At 39.4% G+C, this 21,297-nt stretch overlaps 1 protein-coding gene across 3 annotated transcripts in view; it reads right to left on the minus strand.

Moving 5' to 3' along the window:
* Positions 1-20,507, minus strand: part of TNPO3 (transportin 3) — an 87,288-nt gene extending 66,781 nt beyond the window's left edge. The window contains exons 1-2 of one of the 3 annotated variants that reach the window (XM_013050588.2): positions 20,034-20,172; positions 8,431-8,591 (exon numbers count right to left, since the gene is read on the minus strand). Coding sequence is in view for 1 of the 3 variants with exons in the window: in XM_013050587.2 (XP_012906041.1) it covers positions 20,034-20,153 (120 nt within the window). In the remaining 2 variants the exon portion in view is untranslated. Of the gene's footprint in view, positions 1-8,430; positions 8,592-20,033 lie in introns of all 3 variants that reach the window. The other 2 variants (XR_006601399.1, XM_013050587.2) reach the window with 2 other exon arrangements.
* Positions 20,508-21,297: the final 790 nt, after the last annotated feature.

The following is a 21,297-nucleotide window of genomic DNA, read 5'->3' on the forward strand; positions in this document are numbered from 1 at the left end:
AAGACCTAAATATAAATCTGAAAACTGTAACTTTCAAAAGAAAACATGGGGCGGGGGGGGGGTGATAGCACAACACTGAACTTGATGGTGAATTCATGGATATGACACTAAAAGCACAGAAAACAAAGGCAAAAATAGACAAAAGGGACTACATCAAACTCTGAAACTTTTACATAGCAAAAGAAATAATCAACAGAGTGGAAAAGCAACCTATGGAATGGGACAGACTATCTGCAAAGCATATTTCTGATAAGGGGTTAACATCTGGAATATATAAAGAACTCCTACAAGTCATCAAAAAACCAAATAACCCAATTTTAAAATGGACAAAGGATTTTAAAAGATATTTCTCTAAGGAGGACATAAAAATGGCCAACATGTTTATGAAAAGATGGTCAACATCACTAGTTATTAGGGAAATGTAAAATCAAAGCCACAATTAGCTAACGCAGTATGGAAGTTCTTCAAAAAAACTAGAAACATAATTAGCATACAATCTAGCATTTCACTTCTGGGTATATATCCAAAAGAATTAAAAACAGAATCTTTAAAAGGTTACACACCCATATACACTGCAGCTTTACTCACAAAAATAGCCAAAGTTAAAAACAACTCAAATGTCACCTGACAGATGAATGGATAAACAAAATGTGGGGTGTGTGTGTGTGTATAAAACAATGGAATATTACTCAGTCCTAAAAAATAAATGTTACATACTATAACATGGATAAACCTTGAAGACATTATGTTTTGTTTTGGTTTGGTTTTTTGAGGACATTGTTAAATGAATTAAGTCAGTCAGTCACAAGAAGGCAAATGCTACATTATTCCACTTACATGAAGTACCTAAAGTGGTCAAACTCAGGGCTGGGATGAGGGTTAAGTTGGATGTTTTTCAGTAGGTACAGAATTTCAGCTATGTAGAATGGGGGGGGGGTTGTTTTCAAGGGATCTATTATTCAACAATGTACACATGGTTAACAATATTATACTGTTCTCCTAGAAACTGTTGAGAAGATAAATTCATGTTATGTGTTTTTTGCCACAATAAAAAAGTGTGGGGGGAAAAAAAAGTGTGGTACTAGCATAGAGAGAAACACAAGACCAATAGAATAGAAAAGAGAATCCAGAAATCCAGAAATAAATCCTTGCATATATGGTCAAATGATTTTCAACAAAGACAACGGGACCCTTATTTTACATTCTATACAAAAATTAACCCCAAAAGGATCACAAACTAAATTCAGGATCTAAAATTATAAAACTCTTAGAAGAAAACACTGAGGGAAAAGTTTCATGAATATCAGATTTAGAAGTAATTCTAGGATCAAAAGCACAAGAAACAAAGGTAAGAACAGATAAACTGGGCTATATCAAAATTCAAAACTTCACTTATCATCAATAAGTATAAAAAGGCCACCCACAGAATGTGAAAAATATTTGCAAATGATAAATCTGTTAAGAGATTCATACCAGAATATTTAGAAGAACTAAACAACAAAAAACATCAAACAACCCAACTAAAAATCAGGCAAAGGCCTGAATAGACATTTCTCCAAAAAAGATACACAAATGGCCAATAAACACATGAAAAGATGCTCAATATCATTAATCATTAGGGAAATGTGAATCAAAAACCACAATGAGACAGCACTTCACTCTCTTTAGGATAGCTACTATCAAGATCAGAAAGTATGTTGGTGAGGATGCAGAGAAACTGGAAAACTGCACTGCTGATGAGAATTGAAAATCGTACAGTCACTATGGAAAACATTGCTCAAAAAATTAGAAATGAAATTACTGTGTGATCCAACAATTCTGCTTCTTAGTATATGCCCAAAACAACAGAAAGTAGGGACTCAGATATCTATACACCAATGTTCATAGCAGCATATTTCAAAAGAGCCAGAAGTTGAAAACTCAAATGCTAACTGAAAGATGAATAAACAAAATGTGGTACACACATATAATGATTTTTTTAAAGATTTTTATTTATTTATTTGATAGAGATCACAAGTAGGCAGAGAGGCAGGCAGAGAGAGAGGAGGAAGCAGGTTCCCTGCTGAGCAGAGAGCCCGACGCGGGGCTGGATCCCAGGACCCTAAGACCATGACCTGAGCCGAAGGCAGACACTAACCCACTGAGCCACCCAGGTGCCCCACATACAATGATTATTATTCAGCCTTAAGAAGGAAGTACCATTATAGGCTGTAACATGGATGAACCTTGAGGACATTGTCCTTAATGACATATACCAGACACAAAAGGTCAAATACTGTATGATTCCACTAATATGAAGTACCAAGAGTAGTCAAATTCATAGACACAAAGTCAGAATTTTGATTACCAGACATTAAAAAGAGAGGATAAAGGGGAGAGTTACTGTTTGATGGGTACAGAGTTTCACTTGAAGAAGACGAAAAGGTATGGACATGGACTGTGGTTATGGTGGCACATTAATGTGAATATATTTAATGTCTCTAAATGTACATTTTAATAGTTAAAATGGATGCCCCTGGGTGGTGCAGTCAGTTGAGCAACTGATTCTGGGTTTCGGCTCAGGCCATTTAAAGGTCCTGGGATCAAGCCCCACATCAGGCTCTGAGCTCAGCGAGGAATCTGCTTAAAGTTTCTCTCCCCCCTCATACCCCTTCCCATGCACACGTGCACATGCTCTCTCTCAAGTAAATATTTAAAAATAAATAAATAATATAGTTAAAATGATAAATTTTGTGTTATGTATATTTTATCACCAAATAAAAGAAAGAAACACAGTTTAGAATCTGCTCAATCTCTTCTTGGATTAAACAGATTTGGTCCAATTCTAAAGACCTGCCAGAAGCAAAAGATACCATGTCAGCAGGAAAACATCATTTATTATCCCTACAACTTTTCATAAACAATATATCCATTATCAAACAAAAGCAAGATAAAATAACAATAAAGGGAAAAGAGACAACAGAAAATAATGTACTTACATAAGGGAATAAGGGCTAAAACAACTATGATGTCTTAACTAAAGTGACAAAACTTAACATTACCAATAAGGGAACAAATTTTTATACTACTCCTGACATCTTTCACTGAAAAAGAATTATCAACCAAGTAGTATTCTTCCAAAAAATGTTTCACCTGAATGAAATCATGAGAAAATGATGAGATAAACCCATATAGTGGGGCATATTAAAACAGACAAAATGGGCCCAGATTTGTTTTTTAATGTCACTATTATAAAAGAACAACAAAAATACCCTGAAGAATTAAAAAGACCAACTATAAGCAATGTATTTTCCTTAAATGGATCCTGGGTTAGGAAAAATTTTAAAGTAAAAGCTATTGGGCGCCTGGGTGGCTCAGTGGGTTAAGCTGCTGCCTTCGGCTCAGGTCATGATCTCAGGGTCCTGGGATCGAGTCCCACATCAGGCTCTCTGCTCGGCAGGGAGCCTGCTTCCTCCTCTCTCTCTCTCTGCCTGCCTCTCTGCCTGCTTGTGATCTCTGTCAAATAAATAAATAAAATCTTTAAAAAAAAAAAAAAGTAAAAGCTATTGAGAAATCTGAATATAGGCCGTGTATTAGAGAATACCATTATGCCAAAGTTAAATTTCTAGAGAGTAGCAATGGTTTTAGTTTAGAAAAATGTCCTTGTTCTGAAAAGACTTGTGTCAATGTTCAGGGGCACAGCATTATAACGTCTTCACTTCACTTCAAAGGTTAAAAAAAATACACTCAGAGAAGGACAGAAAAAGAAAGAGAAGCAAATGGAACACGGTCAAATTGAGGAGAAGGGTTATCAGTATTCACCCTACTTCATTCAAGTTATGAACCTTTCAAAATACATAGTTGGGAAAAAATTAAGTAGGTGATTAATTTATTTGAGGAATTAGAAAACAAACTGGAGAACGTCCATTAAGAAACGTAATCTACAGGCGCCTGGGGCTGCCTTTGGCTCTGGGTCATGATCTCAGGGTCCTGGGATCTAGCCATGTATCAGGCTCTCTACTCAGTGAGGAGCCTGCTTCCCCCTCTCTGCCTGCCTCTGCCTACTTGTGATCTCTCGCTCTCTCTGTCAAATAAATAAAATCTTAAAAAAAAAAGGAAGAAAGAAAGAAAAGAAATGTAATCTATAAAAAAGAATCAAACTGAAATTCTAAAACTGAAAAATTAGTAACCAAAATTAAGAACCAAATGGAAGGGCTAAAACTACAAATTAGACAACTGAAGAATAGATTACTATGGTAGGAAGAGATCAAAAAAAGGAACAAGACCAAGGCACAAAATCAAAAAAGGAGAAGGGAAAAAATGGAAAGAATCAGAGCAACATGTGGGAAACAGTGAAAAACTTTAACATATGTATAAATTGAAATCCTAGAAGGAAAAGAAAAAAAATGGGGCAGAAGCACTACAGATAATGGCTGAGAAATAGCCAAAGTGGTAAAAGACACCAACCCATAGACTTAAGAAGCTCTGTAAACCCTAAGGACTGAAAAACCAGACCTAGGCACATCAAAACAACACTGTTAAGAAGCCAAAGAGGAGGGGTGCTTGGGTGGTGCAGCTGGTTAAATGTCCAACTCTTGGTTTTGGCTCAGGTCACGACCCTTGGTCATGAGATCTCAGCCCTGCATTGGGCTCAGCATTCAGGGCAGAATCTAGTTAAGACTCGCTCTGCACCCTCACCACTGTGCACACACACGTGTGCATGCTCTCTCAAATAAATTAATAAATCTTAAAAAAAAAAAAAAAAAAGCCAAAGAGAAAAATCTAAAGGACCAAGAATGGAGAAAAATATATATATATTACCTTTAAAAGAACAACAATTAGACTGATAGCTGGCTTGTCAACATTAACAATGGGAACCAGTATCTTCAAAGTACTGAAAGAAAATAACTACCAATCAGTTATTTTTTTTTTTTTAAGATTTTATTTATTTATTTGACAGAGAGAAATCACAAGTAGTCGGAGAGGCAGGCAGAGAGAGAGGAGGAAGCAGGCTCCCTGCTGAGCAGAGAGCCCGATGCGGGACTCGATCCCAGGACCCTGAGATCATGACCTGAGCCGAAGGCAGCGGCTTAACCCACTGAGCCACCCAGGCGCCCCAATCAGTTATTTTATACCAACAAAAAACTCTTCCAAAACACAACAAAATTAAGACATTTCCGACCATGAAGAAAGGGGTGCCGTCAGCTGGTAGACCATCTGATTCTTGATCCTGGGGTCATGAGTTCAAGTCACACATTGGGTCTAGTGCTTGTTTGCTTATTTGCTTGTTTGCTTGCTTTGCTTACTTACTAGCTAACTAGAATAAATAAATAAATAAATGAAAAATTTTTAAAGAGAATAAGACAGCTTATGACCAACATACCCAAAAGGAAGAAAATACTAAAGGATGTTCTTCATGGAACAGGAAAGTAATTCTGGATGGAAACATGCTAACAGGAAGAAATGAAGAGTCAAGGGAAGATTAAGTACATGAGTAAATCTTTATGAACACTGACTATATAAAGTAATATCATCTTGTGGCATTTAAAACATGTGAATAAAAATACCTGAGAGGAGGTACACCTGGGTCGCTCCATCAATTAAGCATCTGCCTTTGGCTCAGGTCATGATCCCAGGGTTCTGGAATCAAGTCCCACATCAGGATCCTTGCTCAGTGGGGAACCTGCTTCTCCCTCTGTGCTGCTTCCCCTGCTTGTGTATGTGCCCCTGTGCTCTCCCTCTCTGATAATAAATAAATAAAATCTTAAAAACCTGAGAGGAGTTCCATATCTAAGATGTAGCAAGTCAGAAAATACAGCTTTTGAGTTTAATAAACAAAAGCAAATAAACTACAAAATAACGTCTTTTTCTTTAAGATTCTATTTATTCATTTGACAGAGAGAGACAGACAGTGAGAGAGGGAACACAAGCAGGGGGAGTGGGAGAGGGAGAAACGGGCTTCCCGCCAAGAAGGGAGTCCGATATGGGACTCCATCCCAGGACCCTGGGATCATGACCTGAGCAGAAGTCAGATGCTTAAAGACTGAGCCACCCAGGCTCCCACAAAACGCATTAGAAACACATCTTAAAACGCATTAGAAAACTCAGGTCCCAGGTCAACCAAGCAGGCTGAAATCTAAAGAAAGACCTCCAAGGAGACAGGAGGCATGCACTGGCTCATCTGTAACATGGCAAATGAAGACAAGACGACAAGACACAGGGCACCACATAACCAAGTAATAAAAATTCTGCTAAAATTATCAACAAATTGATAAAGGCTGCCTATGGATAGCATGAACATATAAAACCTCTGCGACTCAGAGACACAAAGGGAGTTCACAACCACCTACAGGCTCTTCTCGAGACCTCCCCCAAACATTCAGAACAAAGACTGGAGATAGGGCAAAAAAGACCAGAGAAAACCTCCTTTGGTTGGATGCTCCTGGACAGAAACCCTCAAATGTATAGAAAGCACAAAAAGATCCTCTCCCTTACTGAACAAAAGCCTCAACCTGTGTGGGGGCATTAAATCCCGTCACCCTCAAGGCACAGGTTAAGACCTATTGCCGTTTCAGAACAGTGCTAAGTCTCCTAACGCTGAGGGAAGGGCAAAATGAAAGTATCCTGCACTAGACCTGTCAGATGTAAGGTAAAGCAAGAATCCCATAGAATCCCAAGTGATCCCATGATCACTGAGAACGCAAACCCCACCACTGAGAACAGCAGCACTGGAAGTAAGACTATGGTAGACCAGGGAACAGAGAACATTCTTGTCCCCCACACCCCCCCACACAAATAACCACTAAACACATATTTAAACTACTGAAATACAGAGATAACAAGAAAATACTGGAGGCAGGAATCTTTTTACATGGGCTCCATAACAGCTCAACCGTAGAACTTTGTACTATAATTACTTGGGTCTTTGTTCAATTTTTCTAATAGACTGTGAGCTGTTCAAAGGTGAAGAACTATAACTATCTCTATATCTCACAAAATCCTTTGGCCGTAAGAGGTAAAGTATGTGTTAAATTATAATATGAAGCAAAATGACAATATATTATACTCTCCTAAGTCTCTAACACCCCTTTGCTTTCCCAATCATGAAAAAGCCCATCCTTCTACTACATAGCTAAATACTTACGGATTGGGAATCAGCTCTAAGAACAGAATCCAAAACATTTAGCAAGAGAAAGGGCAACAGAGAATAAGCAAATCAGTTCTTTACAGATAAAGAAAACAAAGGCCCTGAGAGGATGAGACATTTTTCATTCAGAATCCTCATTTGTAGAACTTTGCATGCCTTGCACAGATGGGAGCCTTGGTTTTGTTTTATTTCAAATATAGATTTTGTTTTAGCAATGAGAAGAAGCTCAATAATTTCCTAGCTAAAATCCGAAGATTTAGACTTTTCAGAAAAGTTTCAGTGAAGAGAACCTTAAAATTTACCTAAAACAGGAATCTTTTGGAATGAGCTGATTTTAAAATATTAGCAGTATTTCTGAAATAGGAAAAAAGAGAACAGCACTTAACTCCAAGCAACTAAATCACATATAAAACCTGTATCTTTTAGGGACGCCTGGGTGGCTCAGTTGGTTAAGCAGCTGCCTTCGGCTCAGGTCATGATCCCAGCGTCCTGGGATCGAGTCCCACATCGGGCTCCTTGCTCAGCGGGGAGCCTGCTTTTCCCTCTGCCTCTGCCTGCCATTCTGTCTGCCTGTGCTCACTCTCTCCCCCTCTCTCTCTCTGATAAATAAATTAAAAAAAAAATCTTAAAAAAAAAAAAAAAAACTTGTATCTTTTAATGCTTATTATGTAATTATCCAGGGTTTTTTTTTTTTTTTTTTCACTAAGCTAAAATACAGATGGCAGCTGTATGAATTTCACAGGACCCTTCTATGAGAAACTGTGAGAAGGATCACAGGATCCTTCTATGAGGACCCTTCAGAAAATTCCCAAATTGCTCTTTGTGCGAAAGGATCAGGGAGAACCAAAGTAAAGAGCCATCCTCTCATTTTAACCATCCTTATTTATCCTGATGCTGTCTCACCCAATGGTCAAATGTGCCTCTCTTTTCAAATACTTATCTTTCAGAGTAAGAATAAAATATAAAAGCGATCTCTAAAGAAACCTAGCAAACTTAAATATCACAGCTACTAAGCAGACTGTCAATGAAAAATTACTTGGGATGATACTGCCAGTACTATACATTAAGGCATCATAACTTATCACTTCACTTTAAATTCTAAGAGGGTTTAAGAATTGTTGACATCCAAAAACAAGTAATCTTATTTTGGTCACTGAATCATAAAGAAAATGCAACCAAATCCTGATACCCTAGACACTACAGTACATTGCTCATTGTACTTCCCCTCTGCTGAGCTGCAGACAGAAGGAAGATAAGGAAGGAAGGAAAAGGGATTCTTGACAAGGAGAGAATAAAGCACTTACACTTCATAGGACTTTCTAGCCACAGATGCCAGGTGCTACCCACTGAAATCCAGGCTTGGACTAAGCTCCACATTTCTGAAAGGACCATCTCAACCGAAGCCTGGGGCTCAGAGTCAGCAGGAGGAAGCTGCAGCTCCCACCAGCAGCACATTTCAAAGAGGCTGCAACAAGAGAACATTTTCCATTTAAGCATCTAATTCCAATCTCCCATTTCACAAAGCAGTAGCAGAACAAGCCTTTATATCAGTCTTTTCAAAAGATATTTCCATGACTATGTGATGAATATGAAACAGGCTATGGCCCAGCAGTCCTTTCACTAACATGCTCTAAGTCTTTCATTACACTTCACAGCAGATCCTAAAAGTACTTGCCCTTTCCTTTTCTTTAATGGTGCTCTGTTGCTCCAAGACTCCCTTCTACACCAACAGTTCTAAAACTGCTGAATCAACCTAAATCACTGAGCAGGCGGGCTGTCAACAATGCAAGCACATACCCAGACAGGAGCCTAAGGATTCATTAGCTGCTAAGAATTGGAAACGGATTAAGGCTGCTAGTTAATCCTACAAAAAAACTCCTCAAATTAAGCAGAATTACTTAAAATACTTCACTGAGGACAGAAGAGCTCTGGCAAATAGAAAATGAAGTTCTAGAAATATAAATATTCCAGTGAAATTTGAAAAGTAACACAAAAGTGTCAGGTTGCTGTACTTTCTTCAGCATTTCAATTAGTGAATAATATATTTACTACATAAAGACTTTTAAAGATTTACAGTACATTGGGGGAAGAAACTAAGAGTAAAAAGACAAAAAACTACCAGTCCAAGAACACAAAGCTTTGGACATATACCCTACAACAATGTGGTCAAGAGCTAGAAAACCAGAATTTCCCAAATCAAGAAAAAAAAATCATTCCCATGAGACAGATTAAAAAAAAAAAGAGTAAATCTAATTTACCTGAAAAGAGAGAAAGGAACTTTTTAAGTTGGCCAACTATCTTGAGTCTTTGTATCTAATGTTTTATGAGGATTTTACAAATACAGGACAAACTACTAGGTCTGTCACAAGTTACTTTCTGATGGTTTTCTTAGCAGGGAAAGAAAATTATTTGAAGGAGTATTAAGAAAAACTATGGCGCCTAAAAGATAACTACCTAAAAATTGTATTTTTCAAAATAACGTGTTTTGTAAGATGGCCTGAAATGCAGAAACCAAATGAAATGAACTTGGCTAAAATCTTTACCACAGCAGTGATAACAAAACAACTCCTATCTTTAAAACCAGAGTGTAAATGAAATACAGTCACATAAAGCCACTAGTCAGCTCCCATACCCACAGAATACCCTTGTGTGCATTAAATAACTTTTCTGGAAGCAAAAAGGCTTATGTATAGAGACAAATTCAGTCAATTTAAACATTTTCACAGCTATCTCCACAATAATTGAATAAATAATTAATAGGGAGATACTGCTTCCCTTAGGGGAGGGAAGAGATTCGTAGCTAAAAATACTTCTTTAAAAAATCATAAGCTATTTAAAGTCCACAAGAAACTTCCAAACACTCTTCAAGTCAACTTTCGGAAGACTGTAGCACTCATATGCACTGTTCTATCTTGATTTCAATGAAGGGAATCAGTAAGACCAAATGACAGCACTGAATCCTGTGGCCTCCTCAGTTTCTGACAAGATCCCCCATGTTTCTGGAACAAGCATTTTCAAATAATTCTGAGCCCTAATGAACACTGTCAAATGAAATCTGGCTCAAATTTGTGACTGTCAGTCATGCATAATATGGTACTGAGAAATCTTGCCAAAATATTTTCATTACAAGTGTAAGAAAATCCCTATCCAGGATTTAAAATCCTCAATAACCTAAGTACATGAACGTTAACCTCAAGAATGGCCCTGAAAAGAGATAAACTGGATCCATAAAATCAACTTTGCGAGTGACGAAAGCATGCATTCCTTAGTAATCATATTACTTGCCTGCTTGCCGTGGGCCTTACTAATTATACTAGGCAGTCCTATTTTAAAAGTAGGAAATGCCAAGGTTAAAACCATGTGAAACAAAGCTGAGGTAAGTACTTCCTAAAAGCCAAAAATATAGAAAACGTATTTCCTTTCATCACTGGCCTCTATTCCTGCCCATGTGAGCCAAGTTTTATAACAACTCGTATAAACCAGAAGAATGAGGACATTATCAGACATGTTAAGCATATGTTAACACTACACTGAAGATTCAAGTTTTTCAATCTTATATGAATGTGAAATGTCTAGCTTAAAGTATTCTTTACCAAAAAAAAGCACTGAAGTTAGAAAACTCTGAATCCTTACATAAAAAACATGTATATTTTCCGGTCTAATTCCAAATACATTCTTCTATTCTAGGGCTATTTAGATATTAGAATACTATGGCTGAAACAAAATACAAGAAAACAATGAATACAGAGGAAAAACTGAAAAGAACCTGTGGTATGGGCTTGAAAAAAAAATAAATACATAATATAAACTCCATTAACAGAAAATTTCTTACCAGAAGAATAAAAAACAATGTTTCGTAATATTGTCATTTTGGAAACTCGACCAAAAAGGAAAATTAAGTCAGTATTTTTAAGAAGTTCTGCATGCCAAACACTGCAAAATTTTCTCCTTTAGCAACACTATGAACTTCCAATAAAGAGAAATAAAGCTTCTATTTGAGACTTCACCTGTACAGCAGTAAAACTCTCGGGCAGTTATTTCAGTACTAGGGTACACACTAGAAAAATACAAGAGAGGTAATCTGAGCAATCTCAACTTCCTATGAATTAAATTTGTTTTTAAGTTCAACAGAGCTTAGAATTCTGTTAACATCTGGAAAACAGTATGGCAGTTCCTCAAAAAAAAAAAAAAAACAAGAAAACAAGCAGAATTACTGTATGACCAGCAATTCCCTTTCTGGATACATAACTGAAAAGAACTGAAAGCAGGACTCCAAAAGGTCTTTGTATACACAGGCTCATAAGAGCATTATTTGCAATAGCCAAAAGGTAGCAGCAACCCAAGTATTCATTGCCAGATGAGTGGATAAACAAAATGTGGTACATACATTACTATTCAGCCTTAAAAGAGGATGAAATTCTGACAAATGATATACCATGGATGAACCCTGAGGACATTATGCTACATAAATAATCCAGTCACAAAAGTTCAAATACTATATGATTCCGTTTATATGAGGTACCTAGAGTAATGAAATTCAGAGAGATAGAAAGCAGGTTGCTAGGGACTGGGGGACAGGAAGGGAAAAATGGGGAGTTAATTATTTAATAAGTAGAGTTTTATTTTTACAAGATAAAAAAGTTTGGAGATGGATGGTGGCGATGTATGCACAACAATAATGTACTTAAACCCATTAATCTGTACACTTTACAGTGGTTACATGGTGAATTTTATGTTATGTAGATTTAAATGCAATTTTTAAAAAGGAATGATCATGAATGAACCTTAAAGACATAAATGAACCTAAATGAAATAAACAAGACACAAAAGTACAAACAGCCTAAGATTGTACTTATGTAAGGTCCCTGGGATAGTCGAATTCATAGAGACAAAAAGTAGAATGGTGCTGCCAAGGGCTGGAGAGAAGAGGGAATGGACAGTTATTATTTAATAGGTACAGAGTTTCAGTGTGGGAAGATGAAAAAGTTCTAGAGACCAGTGGTGGTGATGGCCGCACAACAACATGAATGTACTAATGCCACTACACTATATACCTAAAAATGGTTACTTATGTCATGAATGTTTTACCACAGTTTAAAAAATATATATGCAATCTATTTTCCATCTTCCTTACAGACATCAGTGCAATCAACATGAAAAAAAATGAAGAACTATCTGGAAAGCTTTGGAAGAAAACTGTGTTATAATTAGAAAATGCAGCACTACCCTGATAATTTTATATCCTGAATTGCACTACCAACTCTGGTCCAAAGCCTGGGGAGACAAGAAATAAACTAATCCAAACATGGATGAATGCCACCGGCTAACAGACTACCATGCCAACATAAATACCATCACAAATTCTCACTCACAGTCTCCAATACACCAAAGATATGCAATATCTGTATCTGCACTAAGACTTGGAATGTGGCAAATAAGGAACTGATTTTAACTTTGATTTAATTTTAATTCATTTAAGTAACCACAATAGCCATCTGGCTAAGGGCTACCATAGTAGATGACCCAGCCAGACTGTTAAACTCTGGAATAAAGGTCTCTGGTTTTCATCATTTATGTGTTTCCAGTTTTCAGCAATGCAAGGCATATAGTATTCTTGTTCATTGAATTAAATGACCCACAGAATCTGTAGATGAACATTTTATCTTTTCTAGAAGGCTTTCCTTTCAAAAGCATGCCATGTTTTAGGAGTCACTTAAATGGAGGATGAAAGCATAAGCATAAAAAAGCCCAGATTTTCAGGTAAGTCAAGTCAATAACTGCAATTGCTAAAAGAAAAACCAAAGACCCTAGGTTTTTTGAACTAGGCTAAAGAATCAAATTCCAGAGAGGAAAATTATTAAGAAAAAATGCGAAGCTGACATTCCATGACCCATGACTTTCCCGACAGGATATTTAGAAGAAAATTCCCAAGGATATGTGACAAACCAAACATGACGATGTCAACTTAGTCCATCAGAGCATTTCATTTGATTGATGCTTTTTATGATTTCATCATTCCTTTTCAGTTTCCAGGCTGAATATAAAATTTTTGAGCTAGGGGCACCCAGGTGGCTCAGTGGGTTGAGCCTCTGCCTTTGGCTCAGGTCATGATCTCAGGGTCCTGGGATCAAGTCCCGCATTGGGCTCTCTGCTCAGCGGGGAGCCTGCATCCCCCTCCCTCTCTGCCTGCCTCTCTGCCTACTTGTGATCTCTCTCTCTGTGTCAAATAAACAAATACACAAATCTTCAAAAAAACTTTTTTGAGCTAACCTCTGACCAACAGCTTATCTCTATAATAGTCTCCTTATAATCTAAATTACAAAATTAGAACAAATGCGCAGCATAATTCATTAGCTGTATAAAGAGATAGTCTTACCTTCTATTGCTTGCTTTCTACATGGTCTCCTCACTTGGGTTACCAGAGTGGACAAAGTGTTCAGAACGGTTCCCTGTTAGATAGGCTTCCTTTAAGATCTGCCTCAAAATAACTTGCTTTATTTTAAAATACTCTGGATATCAGTGATACCTGCCTATCTCACACATTGAAACAATGGCTTTAGGCTGTTTCCAAGAATTTTTTCAGAAAAAAAAAAAAATTGAGTAATGAATATAGATTTTTGGCAAATGGTTATTTTATATAAATACCAGAAAAAGAGAAAAGATGCTAACTTATATAACATGGACTAAACCACATCTAAATTATATCCTTAAACCAAATCTATTGTCACCAGGTCATTAGAATGCTACTAAATGGCTTTAAGATTAGTGAAGTGAGAGTTAGAGGGAAGTGATAGGTCTTTCCAAAATGTGTATTCTTCAGAACGGTTTTCCAACAAAACAGGCAAATCATTCCTTAACAACAAACTTAAAATTAAAACACTATGCCTTTTACTACACTAGAGCAGACTTTTAATCTGTATTTAGTGACTACTTTGAGAAAGCTTTATTGAGTCAAAAAGTTCCTCCCCCTTTCTGTATCCAAATCTTTTAAAGAATATTTATTCATGGGGCGCCTGGGTGGCTCAGTGGGTTAAAGCCTCTGCCTTCAGCTCAGGTCATGATCTCAGGGTCCTGGGATCAGGCCCCGCATCGGGCTCTCTGCTCAGCAGGGAACCTGCTTCCCCCTCTCTCTCTCTGTCTCTGCCTACTTGTGATCTCTGTCTGTCAAATGAATGGATGAAATCTTTAAAGAAATAAAAAAAAAAAAAAGAAAAGAAAATATTAAAAAAAAAAAAGAATATTTATTCATTTGAGAAAGAGCAAGAGGGAGCATAAGTGGGAGGGAGAGGGAGGAATAGACTCCCTGCTGGGTTTGATCCCAGGACCCTAAGATCATGACCTGAGCTGAAGGCAGATGCTTAACCGACTGAGCCACCCAGCTACCCCTCACAAAGGTTTTTTGTTTTTGTTTAAAAAAAAAAAAAGGCTGGAAAGACTGAACACAACCTCATAGGAGGCTGAATAATATTATTTATTTTCAACTACTCATGGGTATAGTAGAGAGAAGCAGTAAAAATAAATGAAATCCATAAAGACACATTTGAGATACCAACTAATCCCTTCAGAGATGCCTACTACAAGCAGCTATTCTTTAACACACTTTTTTTTTTTTAAGATTTTATTTATTTCTGAGAGAGCAATCACAAGCAGGGGAAGGAGCAGAGGGAGAGGCACAAGGCAGACTTCACACTGAGCATGTGCGGCCCTGAGATCATGACCTGAGAAGAAACCAAGAGTCAAATGTTCAACCTACCATCCAGGTGCCCAACAACACATTTTTTTTATTTTTAAGATTTTATTTATTTATTTGACAGAGAGACAGAGATCACAAGTAGCAGAGAGGCAGGCAGAGATAGAGGGGGAAGCAGGCTCCCCCCTAAGCAGAGAGCCCTATGTAGGGCTCATCCCAGGACCCTGAGATCATGACCTGAGCAGAAGGCAGAGGCTTAACCTACTGAGCCACCTAGGGGCCCCTCAGGGGCCCCTCAACACACATTTTTAAGAACCTTTGTGTCAGGGATCTTGATCATGCTTTCTTAATAACCATTAAAGTATTCCCTCAACTGTATCATATAAACAAACGATTCTACAATCTAGTAGGGGGAACAAAACAGATTTTCAAAAAGGTTAAAAAAAAATTACAAATGCACTTATATAAAGTGCTCTAGGTGTTCAGTGGAGGCAGAAATGATCTTTATTTGAAAAGAATCAGTTAAGGCTTCAAGGAGAAAGAATTCAGGCTGGGCTTTGAAAGATGGATTAGTTTCTTCATTAGAAGACAAGATTGGTAAAGAGTAAAACTACAGAGGTACGAAAGAATTAACGAAATAACAAGAATCAAAAGTTTTATTTTATTTCTTCTCTTCAGTCATAAGAGACAAATAAAACACTTCCATTCCTTTGTTCTTTTAGTTACCCACAAAAAAAAAAAAAAGAATTAAAGAAATAACAAAATTGGACAGAGGAAGCATTCTCTACCACCTCCCTTCTCCTCCCCACTCAAACCATTTGCTTATTATGGGAAATACTACAGTTGTATGAATCCTGATAGGAAGGACCCAGTCAAGAGGGAGTCTGAAGATGCAAGTGACAGAATAACCAAGAGATCAAGGTTCCTAAGAATTCAGAAAATGAGATGCAGAGCACCTAGACCTGACAGGAGAAGGGAGAAGCGGTTGGCTATACCTATGCTGAAGTTTTACCAAACCAGAGGTGAAGGGTTGATGGTATAGTATATATAAGAAAATTACTAAATGACAGACCTTGTAATCCAAATCAGATAGAAGTAAAGACAAGACCTAATGAAGAAATAATAGGAGCCAGTCAACTGAATGAGGTTTTCATGAAATTCAAGAACTAATTCAGGGATTTAACATGATTGAACTGACTAAACACCTTTGTTTGCCCACAAATCTCTTCCAAAAAATCCACTAAGATCAGAGTAAAGAGATTTTTTTAAATGTGGGGGAGAAGGGACACCTGGGTGGCTCAGTTGGTTGGGCGGCTGCCTTGGGATCAGGTCATGATTCCGGGATCCTGGGATTGAGTCCAGAATCAGGCTCCTTGCTCGGCAGGGAGCCTGCTTCTCTCTCTGCCTCTGCCTGCCACTCTGCCTGCTTATGCTCGCGCACACTCCCGCTCACATGCGCTCGCGCTCTCTCTCTCTCTCTCTCTCTGACAAATAAATAAATAAAATCTAAAAAAAAAAAAAAAAATGGGGGGCGGTGCCACAAGGACAAAAAGAATGGAAATATGACTGATATTAACAAAACTGTGAAAACCAGAATGCTAATGGAAGAGTTAACCATCTTAGTAGGTCTGAAAAAGTTTATTAAATTTTTCAGAGGAAGGACAGGATGAGAAAGGGGAAGCCAAGAGGGCAAAATGATTCATGTAGCAAATTCCGGTTATGCTCAGGAATTAAAAGTAAAAGTACCAGGTACATCTGAAGGCAGACGCATAGGTGGAACAAAAAACAAAGGAGTGAGTTCAAAATCTGTATGAGCAGTTAGACGGAGATTTTCCCCCATGACTGAGTGGCCAGGCTACCATCCTCCCACCATCAACGAAGACTCAAGATTTACTTTGGAAAGATTGAAGCATAAGGACTCTGGACTCTTAGCCAACATACTCACCTAAGGACAAGAATATCATATTGAAAATAGATTAAATTAAAGCCTACATAGTTAGTGGTAAGATCCATACCCTGACTCATTCTCCCACCTGCCACTGGCAGCCCCAGTTATATCCAGAGAATAGCTCTCAGGACAAAAGTGATTCAAGAAAAAAAGACCAACAGAAATACAAGGGAGAAGGAGTAAAAGTTCCCTTCTCAATTAGCCATCAAATGAGGGAGCAATCCAAGAAAAGATCATGAGATCCAGGATTCAATACATCTGACACAAGAAAGAGAAAATAATTCCCAGGAGCGTTAAACAGAGATCCCAGGACAACAATTATGCAACAGACCGGGAGAATAACAAGGTCAGACTGGAGCAGGAAGATAGAGACCTCTAGGGAGATGTTTCCTTCTATCAAAAAAGGAAGCAGATTACCAACGTGAACACACTAAGAGGATATTTACATACTCAGAGAGTTCTGAACAAATTATTATATAGAAGATGAAGCATATGTGAAAGAAAAAGGTAATGACTACCACCAGGAAAAGAAAACTTGCACAAAAAAAGAAAAATTACCATGTTATATATGCTATGTGGTTCACAATGCATGTTGTGTGTATTTAACCAAAACTGATACATAGAGCTATGTTAGAGAGAGATGCAACAGAAGAGAAGGTGGAGGGAGCCCAAATCCTCATCTTTCATAGAAGAAAGTCTAAACATAACTGCTCTTTTACATCCTAGGCCTTTTTCTTGTAAAGTTACCATTTTATAACTTTTGAAAGTTTTAAAAGTTTATATTTTAAGTTTTAGGGGCGTCTGGGTGGCTCAGCTGTTAAGCATCTGCCTTTGGCTTGGGTTGTGAACCCAGGGTCCTAGAACTGAGCCCCATGTCGGGCTCCCTGCTCCGTGGAAAAGCCTGCTTCTCCCTCTCCCACTACCCATTTGTGTTCCCTCTCTCACTGCCTCTCTGTAAAATAAATAAAATCTTTTTAAAAATAAAGTAAAATAAAATATTTTAAGTTTTAAAATATAACTACTTTCTGGGGGGGTTCTGTTTGTTTGTTTTTAATTGAGGGAACACGTGAGTGAGGGGTCAGGGTGCGAGGAGAGAGAATCTTAAGCAGGTTCCCTGCCCAGTGCAGAGCCCCACGCAGGGGCTGGATCTCACAGCCCTGAGATCATGACCTGAGCCAAAATCAAGAGTGGGAAGTTTAACTGACTGGGCCACCCAAGTGCCCCATAACTTTTTAATTTTGATAGAAATTAAAATTATAAATTTCAAAAAATTTCAAAAATTATAGATCTCAAAAAATGCCGAGAGGTTACTTGAATTCTTAAGCCAACAAATTGGAAGAGTGGGTTGTGATCAGATACATGAGTTAGTGATGTAGGGGGCTGGTGACTTTTTTTTAAGTAGGTTCCACACCCAGCATGGAGCCCAATGTGGAGTCCAACTTGAGTTTTAAACTCAAGACCCTGAAATAAAGACCTGAGCTTAACCAACTTAGCCAGCCTGGCAACCCCCCTCCTTTATTTTAAGTAAGCTCTACACCAACATGGGTCTTGAACTCATGACTGCAAGAACAAGGGCTGCATACTCTACCCACTGAGCCAGCAAGGCACCCCGCCCAGGCTGGTGACTTTCCAAAAATGACAAGATTCAGGGTACCACTGTGTGATCATGTGGCTGAGTTAATGCCTTGAGAGGTTGGTGACTTTTTACTAATGAAAAGATCCAAGATGTAACACTGTAACCCTGAGGCTGAGAAAAGGAAGTAAAGGAATTAAGGGGCTGAAATGTCAGCTGAGTTGTGAACCCGGATGCTGAAGTTGCCTAAAAATGATGTGGGAATGCACTAGATGTTTTCCAGGTCCACTTTTCCACTCTTCCCTACTGCTTTTCGCCCCAGTATGTTGACCTATATGGACTATATCAACAGGTTCTGGTGTCCCCAAGCTTTTGGTTGGGTTTGCTCAAAGAAGAATCCCAGAAGTGTAGGGGAATAAGGTCAATATATTTATTCCTCCAGCTCCCTCCTTGAAAAATCATCTCCTGAGGACTGTCCCTTCAAACGAAAACTGCCACTCCTCTCAAGGCAGCCAACTTTGCTCAGCGGGGAGCCTGCGTCCCCTCCCCTCTCTCTGCCTACTTGTGATCTCTGTCAAATAAATAAATAAAAATCTTAAAAAAAAAAAAAAAAAAAAGCTTGGGAATATAAAATGCAAAAATAAGAAAGGTAAAGTCAGCAAGATCACCAAGTATACACACACACAGAAAGCCTAGGTATGAAATTTAGAAAAAGTGGGGCACCTGGGTGGCTCAGTGGGTTAAGCCTCTGCCTTCGGCTGGGGTCGTGATTTCAGGGTCCTGGGATCAAGCCCCACAACCGGCTCCCCCTATTCTGCTGGGAGCCTGCTTCCCCCTCTCTCTCTGCCTGCCTACTTGTGACCTGTCAAATAAATAAATAAAATCCTTTTTAAAAAATTAGAGGAAAGTAAGGCACGTGAATCAAAGAATGCAGAGATACAATAGGTTTACCAGGGTGAAATTAAACCCCTAAGCCCCTCACTGGATGTTCACACAGTCATATGGAATAATCAACGCAGGATCTTACGAAGAATCTAAAAGGGGGAAAAAAGCAAGGTTAGAGAACAAACGTGTTGCAAGATGTGAACTGCAAGGATTTTCTGAAACCAGGACTGGTATTTTTTTTCTTTACGTCACGTTGTACTCCAAAACACGGGGGAAATTCACGTGTAGAAGAATCCGAAACCTGAGAAGTTTCGAGAATAAAAGACCCAAACTATCACTGTTACTTAGTGAAAAATCAGTAAGGCACAATGAAGTGCAAGGCTACGACTAGGATGGAATTGCCAGACCCCCACACTGGGACACCAAGAGGAGACGGAGAAAGCATCCGTTAAGTGGAAGATGGAGAAAGATCGGGACTGCATTTGACTGAAGGAAGACTACACGGGAAAGCAGGGCCTAAGAAGAAGGCAGCAAGCGTAAAACTTAAAGAGAACCAGAGCGTTGCCCCAAGCGAGTACGGGACCTACAAATCAGATTGTACGGGGTGGGGAAAGGGCCAGTTCGCGACCGGCCAGCAGCTACTCGCTCCGGAAAAGCGGCGTAAATGTAGCCTCGCAGCCCCACCCCGCGGCGGCAGCTCCTCCCTAAGGAGCATCTCACGAGGCCAACCGCCGGGTTCAAGCTCCAGCTCGAGCCTAGGTCCCACCCCGCCTTGCCCCGCGGCGCAGAACGGCCTCGCAGGGCCCCTCACCGAACGCTGCAGCTCCCCAAGCCAAAACGAGGCGCGCTCCTTTCCGCTGGGATCTGGGTCGTGGTAAAGCGCCTGCACTGCCTGATATACGAGCTGCAAAGTCGGCTTTGCCCCTTCCATGGTGGTGGCAGTGGTAGCGGCAGCGACGGCTTGGGCTGTTCTCCCGAGGCTTCTCCGGTTGCTCCGCCTTCAAGCTTCCTCACTGTGTCGGCCACGGCCGCTCCCTGACTGGCGCCATCTCCTCTTTGGCCGTTACCAGGGCAGAGGGGTTCCCGTGCAAGTTGCCCCCTCGGAAACAGAGGTTAGATTGTATTCGGGTTCCTGGCTTTTTTTCCTATCCTCCCACTAGACTCCACACTTCTGGGTTCAGACGCCAATACTCGCCTCCTCACCCACTGAATTGCCCTCAGAAGTCTGTCCCCGCGCCACACAAACCACGCAGTATACCCAAGCCGCGTTAACCCGGACCGGAAGCTGCAGCACCAATACCTTTGGCACACTTCCGCCGGGTGCAGCTCAAACACCCTCCTTCCCGGCACGCCTCCTCCTGTCTCCCCGCCCCCTCCCGGAAGTGTCCCTGTAGGGCCAGGAGCCGGGAAGAGGCAGTCGCTTGTGGTTCTCTTGGGGACTTGCATACGACTGTAGCGGTATGACCCACGTGTGTTCCACACCTGCGCCGCTCTTCCTCCCTTGGCAGTGGGTCCGAGGTCTATCCAGGGATCTTTTCTGACAAGGCGGCTCAACTAAACCATCCGTGCAGTGTCCACAGTACTGGAAATGCAAAGATGACTGAAGACAGGTTGTCTGTGCGGACTCTGGTGGATCAGACAGACACGTAATCAAGCAATGTGCAAAACTGAAAATATGTGCTGCACTGAGATGAATCCAAAACGCCTACAACCCCTGCTCAGCCCCTTGTCTACTAAGTTCTTAACCCAAAAAAGTAGTTTATTCTATTGCTCAGGACACTCTGAACTCCATAGGGTCATTTATATACATCTTTAGGGTCATTTACACATTGAATTGAATTTTTGTGTCTGTCTTTCCGAATCAAAAACCAATGCTCTAACAGTGCTCAGTTCACAAAAGAAAATAAGAATCCTGGAATCTGCATGCTGAAGAAATTTTGGACAAAAGTATGTTACTGGATTTCGGAACATTGCTGCTAGTCCTTTGCAATAATAAATGCACTATTTGATGAATGCTTAAAATGTGAAAAGCACTGTAGTTAAAAGATCTGATATAATCCTTTTGACAGGTGCAC

The sequence above is a fragment of the Mustela putorius genome, unplaced genomic scaffold, assembly GCF_011764305.1.
Source record: "Mustela putorius furo isolate JIRA1106 unplaced genomic scaffold, ASM1176430v1.1 tig00003845_pilon_pilon_pilon, whole genome shotgun sequence".
Taxonomy (NCBI): domain Eukaryota; kingdom Metazoa; phylum Chordata; class Mammalia; order Carnivora; family Mustelidae; genus Mustela; species Mustela putorius.